Consider the following 18887-nt stretch of genomic DNA (forward strand, 5'->3'; position numbering starts at 1 on the left):
AAATTGCTATGGACCTTAAAATTGGGCAGATAGGCTCTCCAGGACAAATCAATATTCTATTTCGGTATACACAGGAGAAAGGGGATATGTTCCTGCAGGGATTAAGATTGCTGCTGCCAAATACTTTTGCTGTACTACAGTACTTTCCTCATGTGCAGTCTTGTCAGTGGAATCATGAGGATAATGGATGCCATGTACCCCAAGGTATTATCTTGCTGATACAGAATCTCTTCTGGCCATCTGTAGGAAGAGCTTTTAGATGACGGCTGATTTCTCCTGGGGAAGGGAAATTTTTTGCTGTTGAAAAACCATCAGTGCCCCTCCCCAAAAGAAATACTGTTCTTGATAGTTTTAACCTGAATTTGGATACGGTCTTGAAAAAATTCAAGATGTAGATTAATGCCCTCTGTTACGCCTTTGGAGTCAGAACAAGAATTTTTGCAGTTATCCAAGAAAATATATACTGATACCCCTGTTTCTGCAACAGATATCACTGGATCAAGGCATTTTTTGAAGGGGTAGCCCAATGAATGAAGTAAACTTGCAGAACTCCCTTGACTTGAATCTGACAAAGCACCTGTGATGCTTGTTTATACATACATGTAGGGGGTCTATATTAGATACACAAAGTTACTGAACTTCGAATACGATATGATCGACACCATATCGTCGAAGTCCAGTAACTTCGAATACCTAATAAAGACATGAAAAAAAGTCAAAAAACAGAACTACTTGCTTTAAGCAGGGGCGCAAGCCCCACTGCACCCCCCGCTACTTAAATATTCCAACTCCGAGACCACACTGCATTGAAGTAAACAGAAAGCTCCCCTAAAGGAAATTTCCATTTACCTCTTCGATGTTCTGCGGTTTCACCGTTTACGTGTCGACAATGTCAGATTCGACATTGTGAATGTTTGCGATTCTAATATAGACCTCATTTAGGTAGGTGCCCTTCAGATCCAAGGTCACCATCAGGAACTGATAAAAAAGAAGAGGAAGGAGAACATGTAAAATAAGCATTCTGGACTTACAGACATTTATTTTGGCAAGTCTCACTAATCCTCCAAAGGAGGATCAGTTTAGGTGGTTGAGCTCTACTATAAGATCTCCCGGCTGAGTGGATGGTGGAGTGTCCATCTTTTCTGCTCTCTGTAGAGAGAACAGAGTATACCCTGTGAAATAAATTGTTTAAAAACTTGTGGAGTCCTTCAGTTAAAATTGTAGTTTGTACCTGTGGGAAATGGTTTTAGTTTATTTGGTTGATAAAAGATTTTTTGTAAATACTTTTTAGTAAATGTTTGCTTCTATCTTGCCAGTCTCAGGTTTCAGGTTAGCATCAGGATGTTGGTCTTCTTAAAATGCTTTTTTTTCTCAGTTGTGAAAAGCAATAAACCCGTGGGATTTAAAAACAAGTCAGTTTATTCAGTTGGTTTCTTAGGCACTTTTTTAGTCCAGGAAGGTATCTATCTATGCATTCTCAGTAAAGGACAAAAACACTGGTCTTCTTTAAAATGCTTTATTCAATCTCATTTATGGATAATCCGAAGAAGTCATTTGAGCACTGCTCAGTGTTACAGCCATTTAACAGAGTGCACTATTTATTGCCTGGAATCCAAATCCTCCTAAACTAACCCTCCTTTGGAGGATTAGCGAGACTTGCTAAAATAATCCCCCCCCCCCCCCCCACAGTCAAGGAGGGGCCACTCTTGCATTTCTGGGGCACTGCTTTTGCTATTTTCAGTTTGACTTAGACATATTTAGGAATTTGTTTTGATTTGACAGATCTGGAATAGGCCTCCAAGCTCTCTCTTTTCTGGTCATCAGAAAAAGGCCTCAAATAAAAAAATAGTGCCTCCTTCTCCTCATGGAACAGTTGCAGTCTATTGCAGCAGTTCCTCTGGTAGAGGTGCCACTAAATGCTTTGGTCCCTTGGCACAACCTACATTCCTTGGAAGTGTGAGACAGAGAGGGACTACAGCCTGCATTTCTGGGAAAAGGCCTGTAGCACTCACTTGTCCCCTGTGATTTCTTTCCACCTTCCTGAGAAAATAGCTGGATATTTCCCAGTTCTGGAGGGTGTCAGTCTAGGGTAAGAAGGAAGGACTGGGGTAGGATTAGGGGAGGGACAGGAAAAAGCAGACATGAAACAAAGTCACTGTTCCCCCAATCTGGTTTGTAACAAAATGTGAAGCTCAGCCAGTTATAAATGTCTGTTCCAGTCTGGTGTCCTAAAATAATACTGCTTTGATGTTGTAAAGACAAGACACAACACTGTGGGTAAATACATAATGAACCACATTGCTTCTTACTTGGAAAAGTTGGCAAGATTCTGGATAACCTTTGCTATTAGGGTCAAGGTGCGTGAGGTCTGTTCATCTGGATATTCCTGCATCAAGTTAAAGAGGCTTGGTGACATGATGGCTGGACAGAGGAATCGCAGGAAGAGGGAGGCACTGATTAGACGATCTGCAATATCCTCTCGTCCTCGTTCAGCACAACGTATCCGCCATGAAGCAAAGACTTCTTTGAGTTCCCTAGGAAACACACTGTAAAATAAATTTAAGAGCATTTAGTTCTGTGAAACAAAGAAACCTAAGTAAACATAATACTTAATTTGTTCTGCAGTACCCATTAAAATATGTTTTACAATAATGAATGACTGATAAATAAGGCAAAGCAGATAATGGTTAGATACTCTGTGTTTAGGAGAGGGTATGCCTACTGCCTAAACACTACAGTGAAGTGTCATTACAGCTGATGTGGAATACTGGCATATAACACACTGCATATAATAAGGAACTACACAATGGTCGTACTTTGTGCTCCCACTAACACTACAACTGGCTGAACTATTGACTGATCTTGGCATCAGAGACACACACCTGATACTGTCAATAACTGCTCAGTGACCTGTCTCAACCAAATAATGAATTATTTTAACTATTTCCTGTCAGGAGTAAGCAAGAAATACAATGATAAAAAACTGCTACCCATTTTGTGATGCAAACATGGAAGCTCTGAATGCGTCCATGTTTTCACATAACACTAACATAGAATATAACATAGAACACAGGATTGCACAGTGGTGCAGTGGTAGTGTTGTCACCTCACAGCAAGAGGTTCTCTGGTTCGATTCATGGCTGGGGTGCCTTCTGTGTGAAGTCTGCATGTCCTCCCTGCATTCGTGTGGGTTTCCTCTGGGTGCTCTGGTTTCCTCCCACATTACAAAGACATACGTCTGGAGCGTTTCTATCCGGGACTTCACTGAAAATTGGCTTTGTTCCAAGTTGTACTTTCCCGGTTAACAAATATTAAAATAAATTAAAAAAATTAATATATCTGGAACATCAGGTCACTGTTACCTTCTACACGTAAACTTCTCAAAATGCCCGTCTTCATTACAGTCATGCCATAGACTGAAATTCATCTGATTCTGTTTGCAGAGAAGGACTATTAAAATGAAGTCACACAGAAGTAACTTTATAAACAGGGACAAAAATACTGCTCACTACAGTTATATGTCATTGAAGGATGGCAGAAATATGTACCAAGCCTTAATCAAACACATCCTAAAGCAACCACAAAAATAAGTGGAAAAACACACTACAGAAATATAAAAAAGAAATGGGAAAATCATATGTGTGTTAACTGAAGGAATGTCATCACCAGCAAAACTGCCTAAGTTAAGAAATGTTGAACCTTCTAAAGCTCACTGCACAGGTTATACAATTAAAATCTAAGGAAGTCCTTTAACAGCTACAGTATGGCATCTCACAAATTATATAACTACTACAGTAAAAAGTTTCTCAAATATATCAGTCACTTGGCTTTATTTGGGATTTACTATGTAAAGCATGCCATTTCACATAGTACATCCTATCCTTTTATGTGTTGCTTTTTAATACAACAGAACACGTTTGTATACTGTATTATAATTGTTAATATGACTAACATTTTGTTAAAACGGGCACTTGTTACTTATTTAAAAAGGTTACTTTACATGTAAGTAAGGCTTTAGTCCAGTAACTTTGTTATTAGATGTAGCCTACTTCTATCACAAAGTGAAAATCCTCTTCTTATAACACAAATATTTCATGGCAGAGGACTTTGATGACACAGAGAAAGAATTCTAAATTTAACTGCAAAGGTGAAAATGGTGAGCAGTTAATGTAAACAGGAATCATCTAACGCACATCAAATGAAAAAACAGTGCCAGTGTTACAAGTTGACATCTGTTTATACAGGGGGTTTTAGATGCATCAGCTTTTTAATGATCCAAATATGTAAAGAGACAAAACCTTGCTGCTCAGACAATATAACCATATAAGGTTCCTAGTCCAGTGATTTTCTATTACTACACAAATGCAACATAATGTTAATCACTCTACATTACTGCATGAAAATTACAATACTAGTGACAACTTCATTATTAAGAATGAACTTCTGCAATATATCCTCTCCCACATTATAGTATGATGCCCAATAATTTAGCACATTACAGCTGGTATTCATAGAAATTAATGTTCATTTGCACAGCACTAATTTTCGAGAGCACTATGTGAATAACAGCATCGTTAATTAGATATGTAGTAGACACTGGATATTGTCAGCACATTGACAAAAGGGTTGCATAAGAAAAGAAAGGTGCAGAGATAATGTGACAGATAGCACCCTGGCAGCCAACAGCCTCAGTATCTGAGAATGGGAAACCACTGGAGACTCCTCTGGTCCACTATCAGGAGAAAGAATAGTTGTGGTCAGGAGAAAGAATAGTTGTGAAAAATCTTACCATAACCATAGATGTCCTTCTCTTCTATATAATGTAGTATTCATAACATTAGGGAGTCCACCAGTATACCTTAGTCTAAATGCTACTGTAAGGTATGTGCAACGCCGCACATCAGTTAGCGTATATCGGCCATAAAAAACTTTGGGTATAAATTGGATGTCAGCATGTACCTACCTCAGAACTAAATGCCACAAAGCACCAGTCTGATAAAGTGAGAAAACATGTAACCAGGGACCAGGCAAGCATCAGGAGGAAGGCAGGGAGAAAAGCAATACTACAGCATATAGAAGAGAAGGACATCTATGGTAATGGTAAGATTTTACACAGCTATTCTATGTCATTCTATTCATATGCTGTAGGATTCATAAAAATGAGGGAGAATGCCAAAGCTCATGCAGAGGAGGAACTTGGAGAAGGAGGAGCCGTAACATTTTTCGCAAAGCCATGGAGAATAGCTCTGGCAAACCCAGCCCTGGACCTGGAAATGACATCCAGTTTATAGTGCTTGGTGAAAGTATGTACAAAAGACCAGGTAGCTGCCTCCAAGACAGAGGGCTGTGTCCAATCCTTTAAAGAAGACCCCAGAGGAGGACACTGCCCCATGGAATGTGCCCTTATCCTTTCCATTGGCTGAGTAACAGAAAGAGATGGGTTTTAAAAATCCAGGAAGAAATAGTTTGCTTGGAAACAGGTCGTTGCAGGGCCAAACAATTGCTCGGACTTACAGATAAGCTTAGTTTTGCTCAAGTAGTATCTGAGTTACCTATGCACTTCAAAAGTGTGAAAAATCCTCTCACTGGAGGATGGGGGGGGTAGGGAGATTGACAGCCTGATTCAGGGATAACTCATTAACCACCTTCGGCATAAAGGATAGGTTAGTCCAAAAGGAAACCCTGTCCCTATGAAACACCATGAAGGAAGAGGAGGCCATAAAGGCCTGCAGCTCAGAGATCCTTCTGACAGAGGTAATAGCTACTACAAGAACTGTTTTCCATGTGAAATGTTGCAGGAAAGATGACATTGCTGGTTCAAAGGGGGTTAAGGTAAGTTTCTCCAGGACAAAATTCAGATCCCAAGGAGGAGGCAAAGGTTTCCTTGGTGGTCTAATGTGAAGGACGCCTTTTAGGAACAGCTTGACTTTCAGCCTGGAAGCTAAAGGATGGGACATTGGTAGACATACAGAGATGGCAGAAAGATGTGCCTTGACTGAAGAATAAGACAAACCACTCTTTATTGATTCACACAGGTAAGACAAAACCACTGGGACCTCTGCTGACACTGGTTGTAAGTGTTTTTTGAGACACCAGACAGAAAACCTCTTCCACTTGGAGACAGAATTTCCTAGTAGTGGGTTTTCTGGCCTCCTGCAAAACTTGCAGCATGTCCTCAGAATAAAGGTGTCTGAAGGGATTAAAGCCCTATCACCTACAGTGTCAGGTTTAGGGTCGACATCTGTGGATGCACTAGAGTTAGTAGGTCCATCATGTGGGGTAACTTGTGGTGATTGCCCTTGGCTAAATGTAGGAGGAGGGGGAAACAATGCTGTCTTGGCCAAAAGGTGGTCACCAGCAATATTTCTGGATGTTCCCGCTGAATTTTCCGCAGGACCTTCTGGATAAGTGGGAAGGGGGAAATGCGAACAGAAACATCCCCTTCCATGGAAAGGATAGTGCATCCACCTTCCATTCCCCAGGATGTGGAATCCTGGCACAATACTTGGAAAGCTGTCTGTTCATGGGGGAGGCAAAAAGATCCATCTGAGGAATACCCCAGTGATAGACCAGATCCAGAAAAACATACCTGTTTAACATCCACTCATGGGATTGAGTCATGGACCTCCTTAGAGTGTCTGCCATCACATTCTGAGCTGACGGAATGTAAATAGCCTGAAGGGAAACCTTACGCTGCTGGGCTAGCTCCCAGGTGTGTAATGCCAGTCTGCAGAGGATATAAGCCTTTGCCCCGCCGTGCTTGTTGATATACCAGAGGACTGTGGTATTGTCTGTGAACCACCTTAGAATCCCTGGTAAAATCCTGGATTGAAGATTTTCACGGCAAAGATCAAAGCTCTCATTTCTTTTATTATGATGTGCGCCTTTGCCTGAGATGGGGACCACAGGTCCCTGCCCTTCCAGTGTTCCAGAGCTGCTCCCCAGCCTGTGTCTGACACACCTGTGTACAGATCCTGGGTGGGTGGAAGAGGTTGAAGCAGTAGGTCTAGATTTCAGGAGACCTGGGGAATCGACCACTCCAACTCCTTCTTCAGACAGGGTAGGAGGGGAACACCAAATTCCAGAGGGTGAGAGTGTTGTTTCCAAACCGTTCTCAGGAACCACTGAAATTTCCTGATATGCAGTCTGGCAAAAGGAAGCACTGGAATAGTTGAGGCCATGACTACCAGGAGACACAGGAACTCCCTAGCGGTCAGAGAGTGAAGAGGTAGTAGTTCCTGGAAATAGGAGGTAAGGGACAGGATCTTTTCTGAGGGTAAACAAGCTATCATTCTGCTTGTTAGAATCCTGCACCCCAGGAAGACATGATCTTGAGAGGGGATCAGGGAAGACATTTGAATGTTGATAGAAAATCCTTGCCCTTTCAGAAGGGACATTGTGCAGGAAAGATCATCCAGAAGGGTTTCTGCAGATGGAGCATGGAGAAGCAGGTTGTCTAAATATGGAAATATCTGTATGCCCTGTAGCCTGTTGTAAGATATGACAGGGGCTAAACATTTTGTGAATACCCTCGGTGCCACAGATAAACCAAAGGGCAAAGCACAGAACTGAAAATGACAGGAAGCAACAGAAAAGCGAAGAAATTTCTTGAACTGTTGGTGAATTCGGATGTGAAGATAAGCATCTTTTTATGTCCAATGACACCATGAAGGCCTTGGTTAGGATAAGAGGGAGAAGAGCAGGTAGAGTCAGCATGCAGAAGGTGCGGGACTTTCAGAAAGGTGTTTAAATGGCAGAGATCCAGAATGGGTCTCCAAGGGCCATCCTTTCTTGGGACCAGAAACACCCTTTAGTAAAATCCTTTTCCCCTTTGAAAGGGTGGTACCTCCTGGATAGTGCCCTGAGAAATAAGTGAGGAGAGGAGTAGTGGGAAAAATTCCAATTGGTTTTATAGAGGCTGTAGGATGCCCCTGGAGGAAGGAGGGCTTTCCCCATACCATGAAATAGCCTTGATTGATGATAGGAAGGACCCAAAAATCCTGGGTTATCTGTTTCCAAGCCAGGAGGGAAAGAGAGAGGCGAAGAGAAAGAGGGGTAGATGGATCTGGAGGTTGGTAGTCACAGACTACCAGGTTTGGCTTGAAAAGGCTGTTTTTGAGGAGGTGTGGAAGAAGCAGACTTAGAGGGAACCTGTCTCCTAGAATCCCTCTTACCTTTTGATGGGAGAGATTTAGTTGCCTTCCTAACAAAGGTGGCTCTGGCTGGGTAGTTTCTCTGGAAGCGGGGAACAGGAGAGACAAAAATGTGTTTTAAATCATGGCATTCCTTACCCTTCTCCTAAAGAGTTTTAAAAAGCTCTACAGCTGCACTGCCAAACAGGGTTTTGTTGTCCAGAGGGGCATCCATAATCTTAGCTTTGATATCATCAGGTAATGGTTTCAGTCTAAGCCATGAGAACCTTCTCGGGACTGACCTCGTAGCTGCAGCTCTAGCTGAGGCCTCCACAGCATCATAGCTGTATTTGATGGCATGTCTGGTAACCTGGGAGGAGGAATTAAGAATGGATGAGTGCATGGCTTTTGTGGGTGAATCCAGGAGCTCTGATAGAAGGGCCAGGGAATATTTGGCCATGTGCATCTGATAGTTCATTGCCCTGGACGCCAAGGTTGCTGAGGTATACAATTTTTTCCACAGTCTCTCCATGACCATGCTCTCCTTATCAGAGGGGAGCAGAGAGGTGGAAGGCAAAAACTTAGATGCTTCATCTGCTGCCATTGCAATAATAGCTGGATCAGCAGAGGGTGACTTAAAAAGGAATTTAGCATTCTCAAGCACATTGTAAAATCTGTCTGGGCATTTGGAAGCTGGGGGATGGGAATCTGGGCATCTGGAATCTGCAGTGAAGGCATCCAAGAAGGCCGGCAGGACAGGAGGGATGGCTGATGGATTAGGGGATTCCATCTGAAGGAAGTCATAACACTTCTTCTGGATTCCAGACGTCTTGGAGGAATCCCACTTAAAAAAGTCCTTCATCTTCAAGATGGTCTCCCCAAAAGAAATATCCTACCCAGGGGAATCCGTACCATTAGATTCTTCCTCTGGGGAGGCATATCCTAGAGGAGAGGCAAGTTGAGTAGAGTAAGCCAGAGACTTATCCCCTGATGAATCCTCCTCATCAGAAGAGCCATCCTCTGAAGGCCTCTTCAAAGGGGTAGAAGGAGAAAAGGCTGGTGAAGAAATATAAGGGGCTGAGGTCTGGTGGTGGGCCATAAAGGCGTTAAAGAGGCCTTAGTTAAAGGCCTACCAGTCAGAAATTGGATCAGGAGCCTGGCCCTAAGGAACTGGAGAAACATGTTTAGTTTTAAGTTTCTTCTTCTTTGGCACCTCAGGAACCAGGCGGTGAAAGTGTTATGGGCCTGACATCAGGCAGCATTCCACGACATCCATGGAAACATCCGTGCACAACAATCTGAGTGACACTGTGCAGGCCTTCAGAAATAACCAGCTGTGATTTCCCCCCGGCGCCCATACTGAACGCCTGTGAATCCCTCTGGGGCATGCCTGCAGATTCCATGAGAGCTTCCATGGTGGTACCTGTCGAAGGAGGCTCTGCAGATCCCACAGTGGCCTCTGAGCCTTCATTGACCTCGGGAGGAACACTTGAAATAGAGAGAGCAGCAGTTGGGTCCAGCCAAGACTTCTTGGCCTTCTTGGGTTGTGGCCTGTCTAAAGGGCCAGACATCGGTTCCATATCTGAAGCTAAGCGCTTAAGGCATTGACTTTCTAAGTATAACTTAAGGGAGGCTAGACGGCTACGGAGGGTTTTTGGAACAAAGGCCTTACAGACAGCGCAGGAGGTGTGATCATGACCTGGGCCTATACAAAACAATCAAAGCTCATGGGAGTCTTTATGTGGAATCGGGCTCCCACACTGACACTTGCCCCTCCTAGCTGACATGTACTCACTACAAAAAACAACACAGTTAGCAAAAGGAATAAAGAAAAAGTCCCAATAAGGTGCTTATCTGAAGCATAAACACGACTTCTCTGGCGAGTGACGACCGGTGCTGGCAATCAAACAGGAGGCAGAAAACTTCTGAGGTAGGTACGTCTTGTCATTCGCTTTATACTCAACATCTCTTTATTGCCAAAGTACTCTAACTGATGTGCGGCATTGCACATACCTTACAGTAGCATTTAGACTTTGGTATACTGGCTGGACGTACAAGTCAGCCGGAGGCGGACTCCTTAATGTTATGAATACTGCAGCATATGAATAGAAGGACATCAGCCTTTACCCCTCTTCTGAGAAGCAAATAGAGAGGGTACCATTAACTCCTCCAAGTTACCTCCAGCAGGGGGACCACTGTCACCCTACTGAGAACAGACTTGGTCGTTACTGGCAATCCATCACAAAGGCAGAAGACTGCACACACTGATCTGGATGTAACCTCACCTACTCCCCATCCACAATTAGAACTGCAGAATAACAGCAGAATCAGTAAAAAAATATCACGCAGATATTATAAATACTCTCTCAGTTACACAATGGTCTGGCTAAGATATTACACACACTCTGCAGCTGGGAGAGGTGTTCCCATCTTCCGCAGTACCCAACCATGTTCAGATGCTGCTCCTCAACTGCTGAAAAACAATGAATATACTCAAGTATATGTACAACACCTAAGACAGTACAAGATAACCACACACACTCAAACACAAACACACACACACACACACACACACACACACACACACACACACACACACACACACACACACACATACAAAATGCTTATAATACATTTCAGTCTGCATCTGCTAAAACTCTGCCTTCTACTGGTGATGTAGGTTAGAGAGGAGCCACTTCAGGTCACTTTAACCATATCACCACTAGTCAGCAGAATGGATGATGCTAGCATTCAGGCCACCTCATTCTGGGTATCAATCTGCTCCTACTAAAACTTCCACTTACATAACTAGCAATTGAAAGCATATTTTAAAGCTCTGTTAATAGCTATAATCCATTGGATTACAAGCCTTTCATGTCAGAGCTTAAACAGCTAAAGTTCATGCTTGACTGTATAATGTAACTATAAAAAACTAAATCCTGTTCCACTGTCTAATAATTACTCTAATCTTCTCTGTCGCTTTGTTTGTTGCATTAATGTACATTCCCAGTTATGCTTGTTTCCTGTATATGCAAACGTGGCTGTTTTACAGCTGAAAAGGTCATATGACCAATCTATCAACCCAGCCATCAAAAAGAAAATAAATAAACCCACTTTGCAAAATGGGCAATCATAACTGCCCAACAGGCACTCCCTAAAGTTCCTGTACAAGAAGAACAGGAAAACCTTGCTCTGCCTGGCATATCAGTCTGAAGCGCTACATTCCTCAGTCTCCCTAAACAGCTACGGTCACACAATCAGGACCACTCAAGGAACAAAATTGTACTGTATCCCCTTTTTTTACAGATGCATGTTTATGAACCACATGCTATGCAATGTAGTGCTACACCTCAGCATTAGGATATGGCTGTACATTGCACTGTGGAGCTATGGGTGTACATATGCTGTATGTACTAGCATACAAGCCATAGGCTTTGTAGTCACCATGAAGCACGGCTGGCATGCAGTGATTTACAAACAGTAGCACTAACTGACTTCATTAACAAACTATCCTGCTCTCGTTAGAGCAATATAAAGCTACAGTACCACTTTGCACAGCAATGCTTTCAACCTTAAAACTCTAAAATAGATGACTTTCAATAAAGTCTCGCAAGATATGGAACTTCACAGAGTTAAGGAAGGAGTCCTACCTGGTACACTAACTCAAGAAAGACAACAAACCTTATGGTGGATGTCAGTGAGAGAGTCAGATGTTATGGCTGTGTAACTGGAAACCTATGACACTGGCATGCCACTCTATCATCTGTCTGTGGATGGAAAATTCAAACTGTGAATATAGGAAAATGTTGGAAAGATATGCAGTAGGGGATGTGAGGTTCCAGGGCCATATATTGAGCCAAGGTCACAGTACATAAACTGGGGGGGTGCACATCACTGAATACAGCTGATAATTAAGTGCACTAAAAGGGGAGGCTGTAGCCGTATGTATGTACATCCCATAGGGCACCATGGTTCATAGGTTGGTACTAGGCTATCGGCCCTAGGGCCTATACAACCTAGCCATAACAATTCCCTGGCTATTTCTTATTTACTTCCCTGGACCCCTGTCTAGCAGGGCGACTGACATGATCTCCGGGGTGAATTTCCTATCTCCCATCCAATCGTCAAGGTTCATTTTGAAGAGAGCCAAAGAGGTGCTCTGCTTGACAAGTATAGGCAGTCTATTCCAGAGTCTGGGGAGTGTCTGGGTCAGGAACCTATCCCTCCAGCATGTTTTGTTCATTGTGATGACAAGGTTTACATCCCTGGAACATGTGGCTCTGAGGGATTGGGATTTCTTTAAGTGTAGCATGTCCAACAGCTCTGGGTTTGACATGGCCTTGTATGTTAAGCAGAGATCGCCTCTGAGTAGACGATATGTGACAGAGTATAGCTGGAGTTTTTTTTAGATGGTCAGCACAGGGCATCTGCTTTAGGCCTGTGATTCTTTTAGTGAGGTATTTCTGCGGCCTTTCCAGTTGTTGCAGATGTCTTGAGAGGTACATACCAAATGGGGCATCGTATTCTATAATGGGTCTAATGAGGGATAAGTACAGTAGGACAATGACCTCCTTTTTTCTGGATGAAAAGCCCATCGTGATGAGGTGAGCTGCATAGAAGGATTTCCTGACTGTTGTGGCGATGTGGTTAAAGAAGGTGAGACCACTGTCCACCTGTGTCCCTAAGTCTCTTATCACACTTTCGGTGTTTAGTGTACTGCCACCTATGTGGTAATTCATGGGTACATGTTTTTTTCCCAACGGGGATAACTATAGATTTATTGGCATTGAGCTTGAGCCCATGGCTCTGGCACCAAATATCTGTTTCTGTAAGGCCCTTTTGTAGAATATCCACATAATTTGGGGATTCAATAATGGCTCCCAGTTTGCTGTCATCTGTGAACTTTGTTAGCCAGAGTCCCTTACTGTTGGCCTGCACTTCTGAGAAGTAGATACCAAACAAGAGCTGTCCCAGGACTGAATCCTGAGGTACTCCACTTGTCACTTGTATGGAGCTGAATTTGGATTCGGCTACTTTTACAGTGTGGGTTCTGTCAGTAAGCCAGTTGGCAACCCATCGAGTGACATAGGGATCAATACCCAGCTTAGTAAGTTTATCTATGATTCCAGAGTGGAGGATGGTGTCAAAGGCCTTGGCAAAGTCCAGATAGGCTGTGTGAACAACCTTACCCTCGTCCACAGCTCTGGAGACTGATCTGAAGAAGTCAGTCAGGTTCAGGAGACAAGATTGGCCCTTCACAAACGCAAACTGGGTGGGGTCCAATGTTTGAAGGTTGCCAATGTCTTTGTTTATAAGTTCCATGATAATACGTTCCATGGCCTTGCAGATCAGGCTCGTCAGACTGATGGGGATGTTAGTTCTCAGGATCCAAGGTGGATCCCCCCTTGTGGAGTGGGATAACTGTAGCTGTGCACCACTCAGTGGGCACAAAGCCTGAGGTAAGGCTATGACTAAACATGACACTTGGGTGAGGTGCCAGTTCATTTTGTAGTTCATGTAGTACACAGCCCAGGATGTCGTCTGGTCCCACGGAGGCTGAATTCTTAGCTTTGGAGAGTGCGTTTCTTACCTGTGTGGCCATTATTACCAGAATTTGGCAATCTTTCGGTATTGAGATGGGCTCCTTAGAGGGTGAGAGGGGAGTGAAGGCACTGAATCACTCTGCCAGGATATTGGCAATATCCTTGGGATCAGTATACTTAATGCCATTCTGTTGTAGGTCAGAGCAGATCTGAGCATTGCCATTTAGATTCTTGATATTGCTATAGAATGCCTTGTGGTTATCTTTGGCAATTTTATTTTCGTAACTGGCTTTGGAGGATTTTATGACGGATCTCAGCTTCTTATTGAGGCTGGTAAGAGAGTTTTTTGCATCCTGGGATTTTTCTCTTTTCTGCAACAGTTTCTTCCTCTTGTTGTAAAGTTTGTTTATGGCAGGGGACCACAAGATTGGCTTCCTTTTTTTGGAAGAGAGCATCTTGTTTCTATCTGGGATGGCACTATTCATGCATGAGTGGATGTGCTCGTACAGTGCCTTAGTGTAGGATTCAGCAGTGAAACTTTCAGTTCCCATCTGCATAGGTGTCACTAAGTTTGTCACTTCTAACTTGAGTAGCATGAAGTTTATTTATTTTATTTTACATTTGTTGACAGGGATAGTCCGACTGGATGCAAGTCTATTTTCAGTGGAGGCCCGGGGAGAAAAGCTCCAAGGGTAAGCAGATACAGCATTACATAAAACCAGCATTACATATTACAAACAGACTATTTACAGTGATTACATAAGTAAGTAAGTTAAACAAGTTCCACAGGTTAGAGTTAATCCCGAGCGTAAATCAGGATTAAATTAAATTACACAGTAAACTGGTTAGCAGACTTTTACACATTCTAGAGAGTTAGCCAGGCTCGATACATTGACATAGCCAGTTAAGTGCCAAATTTGTCTGAGTCTAGTTTTAAATTGACCTAAGGTAGAAAGTAAGGTAATATCAGCTGGAAGAGAGTTCCAGGGTCTACTTACAGAGTTTGCAAAGAGAGAGTCACTGACTGTGTTATTAATTTTGCTAGTCTGAATTAGTAGCTTGTTAGAGGATCGAAGTGGTCTAGGATTGTTATAGGAGGTGATAATATTTTTAAGTGCAGGAGTATTGTCTGATTTATAGAGGATTTTATAGGCCATAATCAGTTGGTTATACTGGATTAGGCTGGGTAGTTCAAGCCACTCAAGCTGATTTAGATTGATGCAATGATGTGTCCTAAAAGGCAGCCCAGTTGCAAACCTGGCAATGTGGTTGTAGCAAATTGAGAGTTTGTTAAGGACAGTCTTGTTTAAAGTCGAGAGTAGAGGGGATGCATACAGAAGGGTTGAAAGAAGATGAGAGCGAGTTATGGCAATTTTAGCTGGAGGGGGTAGGAAGGCTTTTATTCTGTAAAGTGACCCTAGTTTTTTATTGATGGTTTTGATAGTCTGGTTAACATGTAGGTCAAATTTTAGATTATTATCTATGATGACACCTAAAAGTTTTGTAGAGGGGTTAGGGGAGATTATTGTGCCATCATTTGAATTTATGGTAAAGGTGAAAGCGGTAGACCTACATGTTGGTGAAAATAACGGCATTTTAGTTTTTTTGGGATTTAGGATCAGACAACATTCAGAAAGCTAGTTTTCTATTGTATTAAAGGTGGTCTAGGTAGCTGACCATAACTCTACTAGAGATGTGACCGAGCAAATCAGAGTATAGTCATCAGCATATTGGATACAGCTGACTTTTGGGATGACAGTATAAAGGTCGTTAATGAAGATGGAGAACAGCAAGGGCCCTAGTATAGAGCCTTGTTGTACTCCAAGGGTGATAGGTAGAAGATTAGAGAGTTTGTTCTGCCAGAGGACAGCCTGCTGTCGACAATTCAGGTAGGATTGAATCCATTGAAGGGCTCTAGTACTTAGACAGAATGTTTGCAGGGTGTGGATTAAAAGTTGGTGATCAACCATATCGAATGCCTTGGAAAGATCCAAGAAGAGGGCTGAGGATATATAATTATTGTTGCGATTATGGTTTATGGTGTTGGTAAAGGCTGGGAGGGCTGAAGTAGTGCTATGATGAGGAAGGAAGCCATGCTGAGTGTCTGCCATAAGGGGATTCTGGATTAGGTGGTGCATGAGTTGTCTATGAATACATTTTTCCATAATCTTTGCAAGTGGAGAGAGTATAGCTATTGGCCTATAATTGGAGAATTCAGTAGAGCTGCCTCCTTTGTGAAGTGGGATTACATAGGATATTTTCCAGATGGTGGGAATTTTAGCTTCTACTATGGTTCGATTGATTAGTATTGAGACGGGGTAAGCAATAGCATCAGCTGATTTTTGTAGGTACTCGGCAGGGAATTGATCATCAGAAAGTGTAGTGGGTTTTAATTTTTGATCAAGGTACGGATAAGTGAAGTGGTGACTGGTTGGAAGCTGAACGGGAGTAGGTTTCTTGGGGTGGTACTTTCAGGACCAGGGGAGCTAGGTGGTAGTTGGCTAGCTAGGGCTTGAATTGTCTCAGTAAAGAATCGGTTAAAACTGTCAGAAACATCTTCAGGGGTTTTATCAATAGTAGCAGCAGGGATTGGGGTTGAAGTTTGTCCAGGATGTAGTAGATTATTTAAACATAACCAAAACTTTTGAGGGTTACTTTGTTTTACTGTTTGTCAATTACAGTAGTATTTTTTTTTTTTGTCTTGTAAAATGGATTTTTTAGTTTTGTTCCTGGATTGCCTGTATTTAATGTGATCTTGGGAGTCTTTAGAAGAATGCTATAAAGCCCATGCTTTGTTTATAAGGGTAATTTTGAGTTTAGACTCTTTAGAAAGCCATGGCACAGTTTTTGCTTTTGTTCTCTTTGAATGAACAGGTGCATGCAAATCAAGGATCTCAAGGAATTTGTTGTTAAAGTATGCTACTGCTTCCTCTAAGGGAAGGTGTTTTAGAATAGACCAATTACATGAGTTTAGTTCTTGTTGGAATTTGGCAGGGCCAAAGTTTTTATTGTTTCTAACGTTTCTGAGTAAGGGTTGTTGGGAATTAATGGATTTGTGCTTAATTACATATGTGAGAAGGTGATCGCTTAGGCCATCAGGGAGGGTACCAGAGTTGTACAGTTGGGGGTGACTATTTATGAGTACCCAGTCAAGTATGCTTTCTTTTTGGTTGGGTTGACCTATCCTGGTAGGGGTGGATATGATTTGTGTAAATGCATGCAGGTTAATATGGGTGGTTGGGGATTCTGAGGAACAGGTGCCCCAGTCTATGTTAAAGTCTCCAAGTAGTAGGGTTTCTTGGGGGTAGTAACATGATAGCCAGTGCAGGATATCTTCAAGTGTAGATATATTGTTACATGGGGGAATGTACATACTGATGATATTAATGCATTTATTTTTATTAAGTTGCAATTTGGTGGCAAGAATCTCTGAGTTATTAATATGAGGTTGTTGTATTACATCTATGGTGACATTCAACTCAGATTTATAGAGTACAGCTACCCCACCCCCCTTCCTGGAAGCACGATCCAGCCTGTGTATGTTGTACCCAGGTGGTAACACTTCATTGTCTGTAGTGTTAGGTTTTAACCAGGTTTCAGATAAACAGAGAATCTCAGGGGAGTGGACATCCAGAAGTGCATGCAATTCATGTACCTTGTTATTAATGCTTCTAATATTGAAATGACAGGCTAGGAGAGAGTTAGTTGGCCTATTAATTGTAGGTTTGTAGCTTAGATTGCAAGTAGAGGGGGTATGTGTATCTGAAGTGGGTGGGCCAGGGTTGGGGTGAATATCACCACCAAGTATTAGGTTAAGTCTATACTTGGTGATGAACTTCAGGAATTTGTTTATTAGTTTGTGGTAGTGTTTGGATCTAGAGCTAATGTGCCTGGGGTTGAAATGTTGATAGACTGAACAAGATGTTGGATAGGACCTGGTACTGCAAGTATGGTTTTAGGTGGGAGGATTTACAGCTGGGGTGATAGTATGGCCTTTCGGGACCTGAAATCCCGTGAGAAACTGGTTTTCATGCAAGGTAAGGAGGTATGCTGTGAACAAGAGGGGTAGTAAAGAGGAGTATATCATTATCTGTGATTCAGCTAGTGAGTTAAGGAACTGTTTTACCTGGTGATGCAACACCAGAAGATAGAGTGGTGAGGTAAAGGTACTGGAAAGGGGATGGGAGAATGCCAGATGAAAGCTAACAGCTGCTATTAAAATGTAGGTAGAAGAATGGGCGTGGGAGGAATTATCCCAGATGAAAGCAGATAGGATCTAAAAAGTGGAGGAGTGGCTATAGTACTTTAAATTTAGAGGTACTGGGAACAGGAGGAAATTGGGGGCAGGGAGGGGAGCGAAGAGAGCCCAAGCTTAGTGAGGGTGAACGTAGCGGGGCTATTGCAGTTTACAAGGTTTCCTAAGGTGTCCCAAAGATATAAGGTAAGTATTATAGCTCTTAATGTAAGAGTCAGTTTACTTAAGTTACATGGGAAGGAGGCAAACACTCAAGTAGAAAAAAGAGCCCTATGGCTGACCAAAATGGTGACCTGCTTAATTACACAGCACTGTAAGTGAAAGCTTAACAAATGTTTTTGGGTGCAACCTACTCTGCTTAAATGCTGAGAGAAACTGATTTTGTTATGGTGACCAATTGCAGTCCTGTAGACTCTGTTTTGTAGGCAAATGTAGAGTTCAACTAGGAAAAGAGAAAAGCAGAGATTCTAGGGTAAGCATGAAGGCAACAACAGGGAGTTATTTTATAATAATACATTCAGAAAGGTTTGAGGGTGGGGGGGGGGGGTAAAGTAGCACACTTCAGAATGAACTAAGATTTATAGCTAAGAAACCTAAGTAAGAGTGCAGTGCAGTAAATAAACACTTACCAGATTTTAAAGATGTACCAGAAAAACTGGAGAAGTTGTTTGACCGCAACTGAGCTACAAAATATAAGTATTTTTTGATTATTTTAACAGATTACTGTTTTTTATAATTTAATATATATAAAGCACTTTGTCTATTCAGAATCTTCAGAAATCTTTTTCTGTTTAAAAACTTTCATAGCTTGTTGTCTTAGGCTATTGTATAAACTGAAGCATTTACTCTGTGCAATTATCTCTTGGCTAGTGGGGGCTGGTTCTTTTGTGTTCTTGTAAAAAAAAGTTGTTGTTCTGGTCTTTGGTGCAGGCTGGAGAAGTTGTTTGACCAACTGAG

General features: G+C 42.3%; 1 protein-coding gene across 2 annotated transcripts in view; it reads right to left on the bottom strand.

Annotated features, from left to right (window-relative positions):
- Window positions 1-18887, bottom strand: part of SYNGAP1 (synaptic Ras GTPase activating protein 1) — a 2730366-nt gene that overhangs the window by 950172 nt on the left and 1761307 nt on the right. For both annotated transcript variants that reach the window (XM_044083521.1, XM_044083520.1), the window contains one exon: window positions 2310-2546. In XM_044083521.1, coding sequence (XP_043939456.1) covers window positions 2310-2546 — 237 coding nt within the window. The remainder of the gene's footprint in view (window positions 1-2309; window positions 2547-18887) is intronic.

Source organism: Protopterus annectens, chromosome 9.part0 (assembly GCF_019279795.1).
Source record: "Protopterus annectens isolate FY-2018-M chromosome 9.part0, PAN1.0, whole genome shotgun sequence".
Taxonomy (NCBI): domain Eukaryota; kingdom Metazoa; phylum Chordata; order Ceratodontiformes; family Protopteridae; genus Protopterus; species Protopterus annectens.